The following is a 16,935-nucleotide window of genomic DNA, read 5'->3' as shown; positions in this document are numbered from 1 at the left end:
TGTGTTAGTCTGTTTTGCATTGTTATGAAGGAATACCTGTGACAGTTATTTATAAATAATAAGAGGTTAATTTGGCTCACAGTTCTGCGGACTGTAAAAGCATGGTGCCAGCATCTGCTCAGCTTCTGGTGAGGCCTCAGGAAGTTTACAATCGTGATGGAAGGCAAAGGGGGAGTCAGCATATCACACAACAAGAGGGAGCAAGAGAAAAAGGAGGAAGTTCCAGGTTCTTTTAACAACCAGCTCTTATTAACTCATAAAGTGAGAATTAACTCATTACCATGAGGACAGCACCAAGTCATTCATGAAGGATCCACCTCCAAGACCCTAATACCTTCCACCACGCCCTACCTCCAACATTGGGGATCACATTTCAACATGAGATTTGGAAAGGACACACATTCAAACTATATCAATAGGGTTTTAAAAACATTAACCACAAGAAGGAGAGTTGGGGAAGGAGCTACCAAGCTACATAGTTTATTGTTTGCCTGATGCTGTGCTTAACATTTGACATGCATTCTTGTGTGTGTATCTTTAAGTATAATAAAAGCATTTTATTCATTCATTTGGCCAAAAAATGTATTGTCTACTCTATGACTGGTACTTGCAAATGAGGCAGATGAGGCTTCTGCACCCTGGAGCTTAACTCTAAGGGAACCCTTGCCTGTGCCAGTAATTACACTAAACATTTACATTGCTTCATTTGATCCCTGCCGCAATCTATAATACCTACTAAAGTAGCTATTAGTATTGCCATTTTACAGTGGGAATTGTAATATGTTCTGATTTCTCATGAGATATGAGAAAACTGGAGAAAAGATTGACTTGCTTAAGGTCTCACAATTAGTAAATGGTGAAGCCTATGTTTGAACCCACGTCTGTCTGCCTCTTAACTATTGACTATATTGTCCCCAAAGTTGTCACATGGAAGTGAGAAACTTAATGGTTGCAAACAAATTAAAAAACACCATCCCTGGGACTTCTTGGAAAACTTTATCTCAGGGGATTGCAGAAAATCCCCGCCCCAAAATAGAAACCATTTAACTATGCAAATGAACCACATGATCCACAGTATATGCAATCCATTGTATTTGTTTGTGTAAGTGCAACTTAGATTTTTGCCCAAAAAAGAATTGTTTAATCTCAAGGATTTAATTTGTAATTTTATAGATAGAAAACAAGGATAAATATTGCCAGAATTAACTTCTTAGGTTTTCAATTCCTAAAGTTTGAAAACATGCAGATTCTGTAAAACCACCTTTCCCTTCATTTTCAATGGAGAAAATCCTGACTTCCTACTTTAGAAAGTGAATAGTGTCCCCTGTCATTTTACAGAGGTCTTCTCATGGAATTACATCTTTTTCATGTGGTTGTTTTAGATGAGTATAGCTAAAAAATTTTAACATCAAGCATTTTTAAACTATAGGCAAAATTTATACCACCTCTTGGTCCTTGTGGAAGGCCATATCTGCATAAAGGGTAGAGATTCTCCATCCATGCTAAGCTGTTCAACCAGTACCAGTTGAATAAAATGAGGACCAAGGGACATCACTAAAGGGCATTTAAGGGAAGTGTTTCCTTTCACTATTGACTTACTGTTAATATTTAAAGAAGAGATGTTTTAATTATGATAGGTTTTTCTTTCATTATAATAAGTCATCTAGAATTTATCTTCCACCTGGGACTCCAGGTTATCATTCAATTTTAGAAGCAGGTAGGGCTGGGCACAGGTGGCTCACAGCTGTAATCCCAGCACTTTGGGAGGCCAAGGTGAGCAGATTGATTGAGGCTAGGGGTTCAAGACCAGCCTGGCCAACATAATGAAACCCCGTCTCTACTAAAAGTACAAAAATTAGCTAGGTGTGGGATTATAGGTGCGCACCTATAATCCCAGCTACTTAGGAGGCTGAGGCAGGAGAATCACTTGAACCTGGGAGATAGAGGTTGCAGTGAGCTGAAATTGTGCCACTGTACTCTAGCTTGTATGACAGAGTGAGACTCTGTCTCAAGAAAAAAAAAAAAAGGAAGCAGGTAGATCTTCAGTGAAAGAGAGCCGAAAAAGTGTAATTTACTCCTTTAGGCCTGGTGATGTGGCAAAAGCAATGCATACACACACATATTCATAAATAACTATTTTAAGCAATACAAATTTTTTAAAATTCTCTTTCATTTGATGAGAAGGGATGAACCCTCTAGAAATTTGCATGTGAGAACAAGTAATTATTTAGCCTTCCATCTTCATCCCTGATATGGTCTAGCTTTGTGTCCCCACCCAAATCTCATCTGGAATTGTAATCCAAATTGTAATCCCCACGTTTTGGGGGAGGGAATCATGGGAGGTGATTAGATCATAGGGGCAATTCCCTCATGCTGTTCTCATGATAGTGAGTTCTCATGAGATCTGATAGTTTTATAAGGGGCTTTCCCCCCTTCACTCTGCCCTTCCTCCTGCCGCCATGTGAAGAAGGACATCTTTGCTTCCCCTTCTGCCATGATTGTAAGTTTCCTGAGGCTTCCCCAGCCCTGCAGAACCTCTATAAATTACCTAGTCTTTTTTTTTTTTTTACTTTAAATTCTAGGATATATGTGCAGAACGTGCAGGTTTGTTACATAGTTATATATGTGCCATGGTGGTTTGCTGCACCTATCAACCCATCATCTAGGTTTTAAGCCCCATATGCATTAGGTATTTGTCCTAAGGCTCTCCCTCCCCTGGCTCCCCACCCCCTGACAAGCCCCAGTGTGTGAGTTTCCCCTCCCTGTGTCCATGTGTTCTCATTGTTCAGCTCTCACTTATGAGGAAGAACATGCAGTGTTTGGTTTTCTGTTCCAGTGTTAGTTTTCTGAGAATGATGGCTTCCAGCTTCATCCATGTCCCTGCAAAGGACATGAACTCTTTCATTTTTATGGCTGCATAGTATTCCATGGTATATATATGCCACATTTTCTTTATCCAGTCTATCATTGATGGGCATTTGGGTTGGTTCCAAGTCTGCTATTGTAAATAGTGCTGCAATAAACATACATGTGCATGTGTCTTTATAGTAGAATGATTTATATTCCTTTGGGTATATACCCAGTAATGGGATTGCTGGGTCAAATGGTATTTCTGGTAGATCCTTGAGGAATCGCAACACTGTCTTCCACAATGGTTGAACTAATTTACACCCCCACCAACAGTGTAAAAGCATTTCTACTTCTGCACAGCCTCACCAGCATCTGTTGTTTCCTGACTTTACAGCAGCATGAGCACAAGCTAATACATTCCCCATTTCATTACAATCTAAGAACTGATAAAAAATTCCTTACAACTTATTCTACCTCTCTTCAGTTGGTTCACAGCTACACTACCTTGATAATCACTAGCTCACTGTCGCCCAGTGATTAAGGTAACAGAAGCTGCTAATTCATTCTATAAGCCTTGCACTTTGAACTCAGCCCTCTGTAAGTAAAGTAGTTGTGTTAAATGCTTTTGTTCTATTTAATAAACTTTTATCCTGCCTCTCCGGGGTATGGCAGATGTAAAATTACCTGTTGTTCTGGAAAATGGATGACTCAGACACTAATTAAAGTTACTGTTAATATTAGCCACAGGTGGAAATGAGGCCAAAGTGAGCCATTCATTTATTCTTCCTACTTTGATGTGTCTTTTAAAATATTAAATTCAAGAGGCACTAAGTGTGTCAGAATGTAGGATAATTAGGAAGAGGGAGATACTGTGCTTCACTGAGTTATCCTGAAACCTCAGTCAGTGAACTCACCCTGCCTGTCCTCAGGATTTGTTTAGGGTTGCAGTGGCGAACCGGTGTTTTCTCTCACCTAATCCTTAGGGCTTTAAATCCAGGTGGTTAGAGGGACAGTTCTTATATTCTCCTTCCTCTCTCAACTGATGTCTTTTATGACTGTTTGCTGAACTGCACGAAGTAGCCCTGCCATCATGACAGTCCCTCCCACCCTGAGTAAACAAGTCTTCATAGGTATATTGTTTCATTTGTATCAAGGAAGACAGTCTTCTGGAATTCTGTAGGTTTGTGCTGTTTCTCTGATGTGCCTCTTCTCTGGTCTCTTGTTACGCTGACTGATCCCTGCCTCCTGGAGCAAGTGACCTGATTCTTTGGCAGCAGTTGAATAAGTTCTGATGCTAGAACATGTTCTGAAGCTCTCCAGAGACAGGAAGACCTTGCTCCTAAATGGAAATCTTGAAAATTACACCCTTTAACATAACTCTGCTCTGAAAAGAACCCCAGACTTGACTATAATCTGGGCTTCATAGGATATTCTAACATCAAAATTCATATTATTCCTCTCAGCTGCTCTCCACCATGCACCCCACTAACCTCTGCCCTAATCCTCTCTCTCCCACATTCTTTAGTCACTGCTCTGTCCCTTCAGTGTAGCCTAGAAAAACTACTGTTTACGTTTTGCTTCGACATGTTATGGCTTTGAACGACTGTGCCTGACATTGCCATACACCTAGCAGCTGCCGAGACTGATGAGCTGCCTCGTTGGTATGTGTTGACAAGGACTATACAGAGATTTAGTTAAACCCAGTGTCCAGCACCTGATGAAAAAGCCTGATGTTACGTTGGCTGGACTTTGCTCTGTGTGCACTGTTAACCCATTGTACTACCAGGAAAGAGCCATGTCCATTGGTACTTAAAGAAGAACTAAAGGGCTGAGCACGGTGGCTCACACCGGTAATCCCAGCATTTTGGGAGGCTGAGGCGGGCAGATCACTTGAAGTCAGGAGTTCAAAACCAGCCTGGCCAATCTGGTGAAACCCCGTCTCTACTAAAAATACAAAAATTAGCTGGGCTTGGTGGTGCGTGCCTGTAGTCCCAGCTACTTGGGAGGCTGAGGCAGATTGAATCGCTTGAAAACCCAGGAGGCGGAGGTTACAGTGAGCCGAGATCACGCCACTGCACTCCAGCCTAGGTGACAGAGCAAGACTCCGTCAAAAAAAAAAAAAAAAAAAAGAACTCCTCAAAAAAAGCTATATCAAATAACCAGCTAACAAGTTAATAAGCAAAAGGGCACGTGTGTGTGCCAGGGGCTAAAAGCAATGTGTTTGCCTGGAGGTGATGCAAGTGCCATTGCATAGTGAGCCAGAAGCTAAGGGGTTTGTGTGCGCCAGCTCCGTGTTGAGGGGGATGGAGGAATAGAGAGGGGAGGGAGACCATCTTAAACATGTTAGGGGTGAAGTGGAAAAATATCTATCCTATTTAAATACAGGCAAGCCTCACTAACTCAGCCTAATTAGAGGAAAGCCAGTCTGAATCATGGGATATTTTAAAATGCATTTTTATTACTTTCAAGCACTGGACATGCTAGTAATTCAAACTAGACTAACAGCATAGTACAGCACCTCAGGGAAGGGGCTTTAAGAATCATTTGTAATTAGCATATCAATTATTTGTATGTAAGTGGATATGCACAAAGTGCATAAAAAGTTTATTCTCCTAAGTAGGACAAACATTCCCCCGTGCAGTCCTGTTTACACTATTAATTTGCTTAGCCAGCCCTTTTTGTGCCAAGATAGATGTATGTAAGAAATGCTTATTTCCTCAGGGAAGAATGAATTGCTTCCCTGTGTTTAGTCCAGTAACTAAGAAGCGGAGCGCCACTTGATTGGTTTGGGATTTCCAGGACATGGAGTTTTGAATTTGCATACAGACTAGAGAGATTTCATATGGAGAAGATCTGGCAGCCATTGCCAGAGATCCAGTTTCCCCATCTGGATTTCATTGAAGTGATCTGGATTTCATCAAGCAACAGGACACTGATCCTAAATGATCCACCAGACACTCTAACATAGGCATGTTTAACATACATCCTGCCCTAGAAAAATAACTGTTAAAATACGATGAGTTGGAGTTATTCTATGTGCAGTACTTAAAAGTAATAAAAATGCATTTCTTTTTAAGTCCCACAAAAACCATGCAATATCAAGTTAATGATGAAAATCAATCCCCAAACTCTTTCTTGCACACCTCATTGTATGACGGCATTGCAGAGATTTCCAATCATCTGGGAAAGGATATTATATTTTGATGAGCTGCACCAGGTGCTAACTATATGGCAGAATTTCGGCTTTGAATCTTAGGGAGGCCCTCAGGGGTAAAGAAGAGTGAGGGAAGGGCTAGGGGCATGTTTATTGTTAACAAATCACTATTGTTCACCTAAGTTTGAAAAGTGAGCAATTGAATTGGAAAAGAAGAGGTATCAGTTATATAAGGAAGGTAGAAAATGTGATTAGGAAATGAGAAACAGAGATATAGGCCTTTATTCCCACCCGTATGTATTAAACTGTGCTCTAGGTAAATTGTGAATTCTTCAAGGCTTAGAGAGTAAAAACTAAGGCAGAGAGCATAAGCACAAGCAGTAAATATACACGTAAATGTTCTAACTATAGTTTGGAATGACTCCAACACTCCCCTTTCCCCCAAGGGCATCGCTATCCAGGGTCTGCAAAGGCCAAATAGCTGTTTGGCTTCCAATCTGATTTTTTGCCTAAGAAATCAGAGAAGTCGGTTTCAATTTTAATAATATATTCTCCCAACCTCTATATAACAGAAAGGCACTTGTGTTTCTGTCCCTTCTTAAAGCGAATTTTGTGTTTGGTGAAAGGTAATAGATTGGCAGCACTGGAAAATGAATTACTGTATTCCCAGAACAGGTATAACCGGGCAGTGACACGATGAAATTTCTCTCTGCCTTTGGGGACCATTAGAATACTATTCAGGAAGTCACTGCTCTGGTGTGCTGTGCTGAACTCACCAGTATCCTAGTGGGCTGAAAGAATTAACATAGCACTCAAAGGGCCTGACTTGAGGCCATTCATTTATTCATTCAATGTTATGGAGTGCTTACTATATGCCTGATGCTGGGAGAAGACTTTCACAAATGTTATATCATTTAATCCTCACAATAACCCTGTGAGGGAGAGAATATTATTGTTTTACAGAGAAGGAAACTGAGGTTCAGGGAAGTGATTTGTCCAAGTTGCTATACAAACACTGGATCCAACCTTATCTGACTCCAAATCCAGCATTCTCCCTGAACTGAGTGCTGTAGGGGTTGCAAAGGGGGACAGATGAGACATTTGGTCAAATGATGTGACACAGAGCAGAATGCAGTCTACACTATGAGCAGTCCTGGTAGTTACAGAACAGTTAAATGACCTACCCCAGATCAAATAGCACAGATAGCCTTAGGATTCATATTCTTTAGGTCTTCTTCCATTTTTTGTTTTTCAGCTTAGCTCTCCAAACCAGCCTACCACTTTGCCCACCCTACCCCCTGCCCAGATAATGTACACTCTGCTTGCTAGGTCCTCTGGCCTCTCAGAATGAAGATAGCCAAAGACCATTGGGATTTAGTAACAAGAGCATTGCATTCGAATTAGAATTAGTGTTCTAATTCTAGCTCTGACGATTCACTTCAGGCCACTGGTAAGGTGCCATGAAAACACTGGATGACTTTAATTCTGGATGACTCACTTTCCGTTGTGTGAATGAGAATGGTTTACTTCTAAAAGGTATAGTGAGAGATAAGTAATAATATGCTAAAAATAGTATGCAGCCCTTTCTGTTGCCAAGGTGACACGTAATTGATGAGTAGAATTACCTACTACAAGGCGTGTTAGAATGCCCGTTAGAATCTATGTTTCTATATAATAGACTCAGCAGTGAGAGAAAAGATGCCCCTTTAAAATGTTAAGAAATTACGTTACGAAAATTAAAACAGCGAAAGGGATATGAGGTTGTTTGCTGGTTGGTTGGTTGTTTGGTTGGTTGGTTGGTTTGGGAGTTTAAGGTTTGTCTTTTATTTTATGGATTTGTTTTTTTTTTTTCTTTCATGTTTTTAGAAGTTCATGGAACCAGTACAGCTTGTTTGATGCTAAAAGCAGAAAAAGAAACTTACAGAAAATTAAATGTCTTCTGAATATGTCCAAGAGGCACCCATGTTCTCCAACAAAATGACACATCATGCTCACTGCAAGGCAGCCTCCCTCCTCCCAAATCCCTGCATCCCTGAACCATTTGTAATAGATATTCAGAAGTCACTGAGGCATTTACCATATGCTGCATCCCCTGGCAGGTTGAGTTGTTGCAGAATGAGTCAGCAGTACCTGAGCTCAGATAGGATTGAGAGAATTTAGAGAAAACATACCTATGGAAAGTTGAACGGCTCCCATTTGGGACTGACTAGTAATACTTTGGGTCCTTAACACAGTCTGCCTCTCAATCCCATCAAATGCAATAGGTTTAAAATTTATGTCTTAGAAAGGGGTTTTGCTGCTGGCAATAACTTTTCTCAGGCTGACATTGAGAATTCAAAGCGTTAGTAGCAAATATTTTTCTCTTCTCTCCTTCTGCATCCTACCCTTCTTGGTTTTTCAACTTTGAATTTCTCATTCTTTAATCTCTATTGAGGGAGTCTCTAGAGGGTGCTGAGAGTGTCTGTTGGAAAGCATGAAGATGACAAGGCTGGTTTAGACTGGTGCGCAATCTAGAAAGTCAGGAGACTAAACCTTCTAGGAGCATGAACCCATCAGAGGTCTTGCTAGAGGGACAAGTTAGGGTTACCAGGCCCCACCACCAGTATCGGTTAAGGGTGACTATAACACCATTGCTCTGGCATCCCATTGCCCTGAGATGAATCTTTTAGGATATTGATTATCTAAATAACAAAAAAAACACAAAACATGTTCAGCCCCTGATATTAAAGGTAAAGAAGCACCAGTGAAAGATCTCAAAGGCACACAGTAGAAGCTGTGTTCTACCCTGATGGAATCAAAGAAAAGAGAATAACTCTACGATTTTGTTCTTGGGCTTTTCTTTTATCCAAAAGCATCATTAATGTCACCACTCTGGCTTTTATCCTCCTCAGGTACGAACCTCCTGCCCCAAATCCAGGCCTGTAGAAGCAGCTGCCGCAGCTTGTCTTCCCCATTTGCATAGCCTTGTCTGAAAACTAGACTGCTGAATACTGAAGGATCAGGTTTCTCATCAAGAAAACTGCATTTTAAATGAATATCTTGTATGTTTATAGGGAAGTTACTAATGTAGTATAAAGAGATGCCTGTCCTCCCCCTCCTTTCTGGATAAGAGATTTTATACTTTCACAAAACGAAAAATTAATGATTTGCAGTGTAGCAAACAGTACTGTTACAGTGGTTAGGGAAACTTTCCCAAAAGCAATCTGGAGTGACATTTCATTCATGTATTCATTTAATGACTATTTATTGAATGCCTACTATGTATAAAGTATTGATTCTACCCTCGAGGAAGTTAGTGGAAATTTTTAAATGTTAGATAAATAAATAGAGATTGATTTTCATATTCACACACATTTAAATAAATAAAACATAGAAAATTGTAAGAACCATAAGAGATAGAATGCTGTGGGTATTCAAAGAGAGAAAATACTTCAGAAAAAGGCATAATTGAGGAGGTAACATTTGATCTGGTTTCTAAAGGGTAGCTAATTACTCTATCTTTACAAAGTGTGTGAATGTATATGAGTGTTTATAAAATCTGGGTCAAGTTTGAATATACAGAGATTGTAGGGAAGGATGTTCTACACACAGGGTACAGCAAGATCAAAGTTGGGAGAGACTGAGCTATGTACAAAGAATAGCAGTGGTTTTAGTTTGGCTGGACTGTAAAGTGCATGAAGGAGAAGTTGCAAAGAAGATTGGAAACCTGGGTGGGAACCACATCACGGAAGAGCTGGAATTCTTAGCTATGAAAATTTGTACCATATTCTGTAAACATTTTGGGAGCCACTGAAGGTTTTAGAATGAGGGAATCATAAGATCAAAGCTTGCTTGGGAAGATTAACACTCTTCCCAGTAAAGTTTTGGCAACAGCATCTGCTGTTATATTGACATAATGTGGGTAAAGTGGCTGACATAGTATCTGATGCATAGGAGCTCAGTAAGTCATGGAAGCAGATATACTGTAGTGGTTTAGAGCAAAAACTCTGGTGCCTGGATGCCTGGGTTCAAAAACCAGCTCTGCCACTTAATAGCTGTGTGATTTTGTACAGATTTCTTAACCTCTCTGTATGGCAGTTTCCCCGTCTGTAAAATAGGATTAAAAATAATACCTGTTATGAATTATTATGAGGGTCAAATGAGTTAAGACATGTAAAATACATAGAACAGTGCTCTATTCTGAATAAAGTTCTCAATAAATGTTAGCTGTTGTCATCATTATTATCATTCTCATTCATGGAGGAGATAAAATTTAAGCTAGCCTTTAAAGAATGGCTGTGATGTAGACATGTAGAAAGGTAACTTTCAGGCACAAGTAAGTACATGACAAAAGGCATACTTGCAAGAAAATACGAGGTGAGTGAGGTGAACAATGGAGAGTTCAGTTTGCCTATAGAATAATATAGGTTAAGGTGTTATTGGAAAATAAGATTTTAAAGGTAGGCCATAGTCAGATTACAAAGCACTTTGGATCATAGCCTAAGAATATTAAGTGTTCTCTAAAGACAATGGAGGGACATTAAAGGTTTTTGAATTAAGAAGTAACTTTATCAAAACTATATCCCTAAGGAAAATTAATTTGATGGTTGTGTGTGTGAAGGATTGGAGAGGGAAGAGACTTGAGGCAGGGAAACTGATTAGGAGGCTATTGGTGTAATCCATGAAGGTGGTCATAAGGGCTAGATTAGAGTACTGCAGTGGAAGTGGAGAGGAAGGAATAGGAGAGAGATTGGTGGAAGACTGGTAATTGGAAAGGAACAGGAAAAGGGAGGAATCTGAAAGGGTGACTTTCAAATTCCTCAGTTTTGAACATGGGTGACTGAAAAGATGGATATCATTAACAGAGTCAGGGAATAGAAGAGGTAAGATGACAGGTTTAGCATAGTCAAAATGGAGCTGTAAATCACAGCTGACTTCTCTTCACAAATTGACATATCTGATCCTAAAATGTATCCAGAAATTCAACCCAGAATAGCAAAAGCAATCTCGAAACAGAAGGACAAAGTTAGAAAACTCAAACTTCTCAACTTTAAAACTTACAACAAAACTACAGTAATCAAAGCTGCATCTTGCTGGCATGAGGACAGACATATAGATTAATGGAAGAGTTCAGAGTCCAGAAATTAACCCCCACATTTATAGTCAATTGATTTTACACAAAGGGGCCAAGACCATTCAATGGGGGAGAGGACAGTCTTTTCAATAAATGATGATAGGACAACTGGATGTATCAATATACAAAAGAATAAAGTTGGACCCTTACCTCGCACCATATATAAAAATTAATTTAAAATAGATCAAAGACTTAAATGTAAGAGCTAAAACTATAAAACTCTTAGATGAAAACATAGATGTAAATTTTCATGATGTTGAAATAGGAAGTGGTCTCTTGGATATGACACCAAAAACATAAGCAAAAAAAGAAGAAATAGATAAATTGAATTTCGTCAAAATTTAAAGCTTTGTGCTGCAAAGGACACTATCAAGAGAGTGCAAATATAACCCACAGAATGGGAGTAGATATTTGCAAATCATGTGTCTGATAAGAGACATATTTAGAATATTTTAAGAACTCTTACAACTCCATATTAAAAAGACAACCCGGTTTGAAAATGGGCAAAGGGTTGAAATAGATATTATTTCAAAGAAGATACACAAATATCCTATAAGCACATGAAAAGATATTCAACTTTATTACTAATCAGAAAAATGCAAATCAAAACCACAGTGAGATGCTACTTCACACCCACTAAGATGGTTATAATTAATTTAAAATGAAACAAAACAAAAAATAGCAAGTGTTGGTGAAGATGTGGAGAAATTGGAACCTTCATACATTGCTGATGGGGATGTAAAATGGTGTAGCCACTGTGGAAAACAGTCTAGCTCTTCCTCAAATGGTTAAACATAGAGTTGCCACATGACCCAGCAATTCTACTCCTAGGTATATATCCCCAAGAGAATTGAAAATGTGTCTACACAAAATTTGTACATGTATATCTGTAGTAGTATACTATAGTGGCATTATTAATATCAGCCAAAAAGTGGAAATAACATCAACTGATGAATGGATAAAATGTGGTCTATCCATGCAATTGGATATTATTCAACCATAAAAAGGAATGAAGTACTGATACATGCTACAACACAAATGAACTTTGAAGACAGTCACAAAAGAAAACATTATATGATTCCACTGATATGAAAGGTCAAAATTAGACAAATTCATAGAGACAGAAAGTATATTAGTGGTTGCCAGGGGCTGGGGGTTGGAGAGTGGTGGGAATAGATAGTGACTGGTAATGGGTTCAGGGTTGCTTTTGAGGACAATGAAAATATTCTAAAATTCATTGTGATGTTGTGTGCACAACTCTTTGAATATGCTAAAAGCCATTGAATTGTACACTTTAAATGAGGGAATTGTATAGTATATGAAGATCAATAAACTTATTTTAAAATTACTTTTAAAATATTTTTTTCCTGGAACTGTAGCCCCTGATAACCAGCTGCAGATTTTTTAGTAGAATTAACTGTCAGTTGCTTCTAAGAAGTTTGAAAAAGATAACAGAGAAAAGGCTTTTGGATATGGTAATCGAGAGGTCTCTCTACCTTTAAGAGAGCAATTTCAGGAGAGCAGTAAGATCAGATTCTGGATTGCAAGAAGTATGTATAGGCGGCCAGTATGTGGATAAGTTGGACAATGCTGAGAAGAAAGGGAGGGATAGATGGGCGACTTTTAACTTATAACCTACAGGAACTGAATCGGCAGGAATTCAGGGACTGAAGATGTAAGAAAAGAGCTCATTGGTGATACATGACCCTTAAAGCAACAAAAGAGGATTTAGTGCTTAGAGGGATAAATTAAGCTGGAAAGGTAGAAGAAATATGATGGAGGACATTTTCAGGTACAGAAAAGAGGTAAAGGCACTCATTACACATAGCTTCAACCAGTTCCGTCCAGTATGAGACAGAAAAAGTTTGATCTAGAAAGATACACAACAAACTATTAATCAGCAGTTACCTCTGGGGTGGAAGTTGAGATGGAAATAGGGAGATTTTTCACTTTTATTTGATAGACCTTTATGTTGTATGTATGTATGTATGTATGTATGTATGTATGTATTTATTTGAGACTGTGTCTCACTCTGTGGCCCAGGCTGGAGGGCAGCAGTGCGATCTTGGCTCACTGCAACCTCCGCCTCCCAGGTTCATGCAATTCTCCTGCCTCAGCCTCCCGAGTAGCTGGGATTACAGGTGCCCACCACCACGCCCAGCTAATTTTGTATTTTTAGTAGAGATGAGGTTTCATCATGTTGGCCAGGCTGGTCTCAAACTCCTGACCTCAAGTGATCTGCCCGCCTCGGCCTCCCAAAGTGCTGGATTACAGGTATGAGCCACCGTGACCGGCCATGTTTAATTTTTTATATCAAGAATGTCCTCTCATTATATTTGTATTTTTCAAAAATTAGACTAGCTGCTGTAAGAAATGTAATTCTTCATCACTTGGAGGTAAAGTGAAACGTGGCCAAGCTGTAGAGAGTGTGTGGCCCATATTAACCACTCAATTAATGTTTGTAGAATTTGTTGAATTGAAGTTATAAGCATAAACTCTAATGGAAGCAATTCACTTGATTTCTCAGCTTCCTCCAGCAGAACAGAGAGAAAATTCTGATGGTGTGGTTCATCCAAGGGTTTAAGGACTGACAAGGCAAAAATGGCGAAGGTGTGAGGGAACTAGGGTGCTAAAGTAAGTTTTCAAAATGACTAATCATATTCTCCAGAATAAGTAATGAAGCAAATGAAGTCAAAAGATAGGCTGAGCTGGGCATGATGGCTCACGCCTGTAATCCCAGCATTTTGGGAGGCCAAGGTGGGAGGATCGCTTGAGCCCAGGAGTTCGAGTCTAGCCTGGGCAACAAAGTGAGACCCCATGTGTACAAAAAAAATTAAAAATTAGCTGGATGTGGTGGCCTATAGTCCCAGCAACTTGGGAAGCTGAGGTGGGAGGACTGCTCGAACCCAGGAGGTCAAAGCTGTAGTGAACCATGATCATGCCACTGCACTGCAGCCTGGGTGAGAGACTGAGACCCTGTCTCAAAAGACAAAAAATTTATAGGATGGTGTACTTTGAAAATAGGAAAAAAAAAAAACTAGGGAATAGGAGTTACAGTAAGAATAAAGACCAAATACAATAGGAATTGGAAAGATAGAAAATTGTAGATGGAGAAACTAGTTCAGAGTTCAGGGCCTTAGAAGAAGAGCAATTCCAAGTGCTTCTTTATCAGGCCCCAAAGTGTGTCTATGACAAGGAATAAAGTAGAGTGCAGGTGGACATCACTATTGTTGAAAAGATAAAGGAACTCTGATGTTAGAGAGTTAGAACAGGCAGGGGGGAAAGAATAGGTCTCTTGTTCAATACTGTGAACCCATTGCCCAACGTAGTACCTATAACAGGCATTCAATTAACATTTGTTGAATGAATGAATGAAATGAATGAATGAATGAATATTATAGCACTTATCACAGTTACTTGTTTTCCTGTTTTCCTCCCCTAGTGGACCAGAAGCTTCCTGAGTATTGCTTATTTCTGTCTCTAGTATTTGAATCAAGGTTTGAGTGAGGGAATGAATATTGAACTGCAGAAAATGATGACAAGGAAAGGCAGAATGAGAAAAATTGTGAACGAGGTGCTAAAACCCCCAAGGGAGGTGAAAGATAAGAACTTTCATAGTATTTGAGTAATATTATCAAATGACATTGACTCAAAAGAGGGAGCGATTGATGAGAGGAAAGAATGTTAGATTTGGAAGTGGCAATAGGAAAAATAATATTCCAATTTTTTTTCCCGTCCTGGGAATTCTGGAGGAATTGGCACAGTGTTTTCTTCTTTGATGCTCCACTCCTACTCTGTCAATTAGCCCTCCCAATGTTTTTCCAAATTTACCTTACCTTGCTTCCTGCTGCCATCATGACTAGAATGCTTCAATACCCTTTTTGCCAACCCCTGTGGGGTTGACTTCGTCACGTTGACCCTACATGCAAGAGCAAAAAGCTAAGTTCCTAAGCATAATTTTTCAGCAACATTAGTACTTACCTCTTACTTCTCCAATGGTTTCCATTTGACTGTCAAATCAAATGAAAACTTCCAGTCTTGAATTTAAAAGTGTTCACAATCCAGCCCTCTGTAAGCTTCCCTTACTTCAGTTGCTTTGAAGTTTGCACTATGTACAAGATGCCCTACCTTTCTCAAAGCTTCTTATCAACCTTTTCAATACCCATCCAGAGCCCTCTTTATCAGAACTCCTTGAGGACTCATTTTCCCTACCTGGCTATAATCAAAACAACTACTCCAGAAACACCTGCCTGCCTTTATCCGTTCCTCTCTCCTAAATACCAAACACTCATAAATGTTATATGTATATGCTTTTCTTGTATGTCACTCTGTATTACCCGATCAATTCTACCATATAAATTTCTCCCAAATCTATCTCTTCCTCCTTATCCTTGCTGTCACTGGCCTGGATGGTTGCAAAAGCCCTCATCAACCTTCAGGGTATCCTACAATAGAGCTTGAGTATCTTTAAAATGGAAATCTAATTATGCCCTCAAAGCACACACACACAGATGCACACATGCACCCACACAATGTTTGAGACATTTTGTACCCTTTAAGCAAAAGTCCAAACTCATTAGCCTGCCGGGCATATATAGCTCACGTTTACCTCTCTAGCCTCATCCCACCACTCCCGCTGTCAAGCCTTCATGTTTCTGCATGCATACTTCCTTCTCCGGACTTAGTCCCCTACCAGTAACCCCACAATCATCTCTGCCTCCAACTTCCCTATCGTCACCCTACATACCTATAAATTTCTATACTTTTTAAAAAACTTTTATTGCACAATAATCACAGATTCACAGAAGGTTGCAAAAAAATGTACAGGGAAGTCCCATGTACCCTTCTTCCAGCCTCCCCCAATGTTGACATCTTATACAATTATATTACAGCATCAAAATGAAGAAGTTGATATTGGACATTGGTACAAGCCATAGAGCTTATTTAGATTTCACCAGCTATATATGCACGTGTGTGTGTGTGTGTGTGTGTGTGTGTGTAGCTCTATGCAATTTTATCACACATGTAGCCTTGCATAACTACAACCACAATCAAGATACAGATCAGTACCATCACCACAAGGTTCCCTCATGCTACGCCTTTATAGCTACATCCATCCCTAACCCCTGGCAGCCAACTAATCTATTCTCCACCTCTGTAATTATTATTTTGCAAATGTAATATGAATGGGCTCATGCAGCAGATAATCTTTTGAGATTGGCCTTCTTGACCCAGCACAATTCCCTTGAGAGCCACCCAGATTTTTTGCATGTATCAATAGTTTGCTCCTTTTTATTAATGAGCAATATTCCAGTGGCATGGTTGTACCCGTTTGTTTAACCATTTATCTGTTGAAGTACATCTGGGTTGTTTCCAATGTTTGGCTATTACAAATTGAGCTGCTACGAACATTCATGTACAAGTTCCTACACAAAAATAAGTCTTAAATTATCTGAAATACATTGCCCAAGAGTACAATTACTAGGTCATATGGTAAGTCTATTTTTAGTCTTAACAGGAACTGCCAAACTATTTTCCAGAGTGGCTATACCATTTTACGTTCCCACCAGCAAGATATGTTTGTGATCTAGTTTCTCCACATCCTTACCAGGAATCGTTGTTACCATTTTTCATTTTAGCCATCTTGAGAGTTGGCTCAGTGTAGTTCTCATCTTTTAGGACCTAAGTCAAGAGTTACGTCTGTAGAGCCTTTTTAAAATCCTCAGGAAAAGTTGATTATTCCCTACTCTGTGCCATTTCTGACACTTCATTTGTCGTTGTATTTTAATTATTTATTGACATAGTCTGTGTCTTTCCC

The 16,935-nt window shown here is 39.4% G+C and overlaps 1 protein-coding gene across 18 annotated transcripts in view; it reads left to right on the top strand.

Moving 5' to 3' along the window:
- Window positions 1–16,935, top strand: part of HDAC8 (histone deacetylase 8) — a 245,363-nt gene that overhangs the window by 91,620 nt on the left and 136,808 nt on the right. For 3 of the 18 annotated variants that reach the window (XM_016943148.3, XM_016943149.3, XM_054676560.2), the window contains one exon: window positions 8,896–10,209. The exons of the other annotated variants lie outside the window; for them this stretch is intronic. In XM_016943148.3, coding sequence (XP_016798637.1) covers window positions 8,896–8,929 — 34 coding nt within the window. In that variant the 3' untranslated portion in view covers window positions 8,930–10,209. Of the gene's footprint in view, window positions 1–8,895; window positions 10,210–16,935 lie in introns of those variants that run through there. 18 annotated transcript variants of the gene reach the window in all.

The sequence above is a fragment of the Pan troglodytes genome, chromosome X (genome assembly GCF_028858775.2).
Source record: "Pan troglodytes isolate AG18354 chromosome X, NHGRI_mPanTro3-v2.0_pri, whole genome shotgun sequence".
NCBI lineage: Eukaryota > Metazoa > Chordata > Mammalia > Primates > Hominidae > Pan > Pan troglodytes.
This window is presented reverse-complemented; position numbering and strand designations above follow the sequence as displayed.